Below are 1,621 nucleotides of genomic sequence, written 5' to 3' on the forward strand. Positions count from 1 at the left end.
CGTGTGCACTCTCTCTTCTTTTCTGTCGTTATTTTATCTTTCTTGCTTTGTTCTTCTCTATTATATTTTTCAATTAATAAACGCTTTCTCGTTTTCTGCGCTCTTTCACAGCCATACCGCAAACCCCCGCTTGCATGTCGAAGTGCAGCACTGCAGCAAATCGCAGCAAAAAGAGGAAGCAGCAAATACAAAGCTTGCAGTCACTTTGTTTAACAGTACATACATATGTACGGGTGTATATATATACATAAATATACATATATACATGTATATATATATACGTATATATGTATATATATATGTATATATATATGTTGGTCTATATATTACTATATATTAGGATGTATACAACAACATATGTTTACTATTTTAAGAGAATAAATGTGTGAATGACTCACTCTCCGGAATAAAGGAGAATTGATCGATGATGTCGGCTTGTGCTGCAGACAAACAAATTCAAAAAAAGTCAAATAAAAATGAAGAGCACCAAAACTCTAATTAAATTAAATAATAAAGAATTAAATCAAGCAGCATATCATACGAATGCACCTCCAGCACAAACAGACAAACCTTAAACCCTAAACACTAAACCCTAAACCCTAAAACCCACAAACATTTGCTTTTAATTTTCTTTACCTTTTTCAACACATTCTTTCAGTCGCTTGAATCCACTTTGCGTATTTTCTAATTCAGGAGCCTCTATAAGCGCATGCACACAGACATGCACATACACTGTAATGCAAACAAATATCTTTAAAACTTGTTGCCGAAATCTTATTTGCTGCTGTTACTGATGCTGTTTCTGTTTGTTCTGCTGATGCTGCTGCTAGTGCTGATACTGCTGCTGCGACTAATGCTGCTGCTGCTTCTATTGCTGCTTGTGCTGCTTCTGCTATCGCTTCTGCTACTGGTTCTGCTGCTTTTTCTGCTGGTGCTCCTGCTGGTGCTCCTGCTGCTGCTGCTTCTTCTTCTGCTGCTGCTTCTTCTTCTTCTTCTGCTGTTGCTGCTTCTTCTTCATTTCCTTCTGCTGCTGCAGTAGCTGCTGCTGTTATTGCTGTTGTTTACTTGTAACAACGATTTGAGAAGCGGAGAGTACTTTGGCGAATGCTGCGAAAAACAAACAAACAAACAAAAAAAAGATATTTATCAACAGCATGCATAATGCATGCATTAAATAACACTAAATATTCTTTTTAAAATGAACTACTGCTTTATTTTATAAATTAATTAATTAATTAACTTATTTATTTATTTATTTATTTATTTATTTATACACACCAGGTTCTAGCCAGGCCCCGTAGTCATTGGCAGTCAGCGCTGCAAATTGAAAAAAAACAAAAAATTCAAACAACAGAAAATTAAACAGACATCTAATTTCTTTACATATGCGTTTAAATGTATGTATATATTTATACATTTTTATATATAAATGTATATATCTATGTTTATTTTCATATATAATTGAATATGTAGAAGGACAGATAATACAATAAGTAAAATAACCTATGTAAGTGTATATATATATATATATATACTTATATAAATATATGCATAATATATATATATATATATGCATGCGCATATGCACATATATATATATTATATATTCTAAAAGGTAATA

General features: G+C 32.5%; 1 protein-coding gene across 1 annotated transcript in view; it reads right to left on the reverse strand.

The window, feature by feature from the left end:
• The window catches only part of EAH_00066360 (hypothetical protein, conserved), a gene marked incomplete at both ends in the record, with an annotated part of 805 nt that extends 669 nt beyond the window's left edge, over positions 1-136 (reverse strand). The window contains one exon of the mRNA XM_013396400.1: positions 118-136. Coding sequence (XP_013251854.1) covers positions 118-136 — 19 coding nt within the window. The remainder of the gene's footprint in view (positions 1-117) is intronic.
• Positions 137-1,621: the final 1,485 nt, after the last annotated feature.

The sequence above is a fragment of the Eimeria acervulina genome, genomic scaffold (genome assembly GCF_000499425.1).
Source record: "Eimeria acervulina Houghton genomic scaffold, Eah_scaff2397, whole genome shotgun sequence".
Taxonomy (NCBI): Eukaryota; Apicomplexa; class Conoidasida; order Eucoccidiorida; family Eimeriidae; genus Eimeria; species Eimeria acervulina.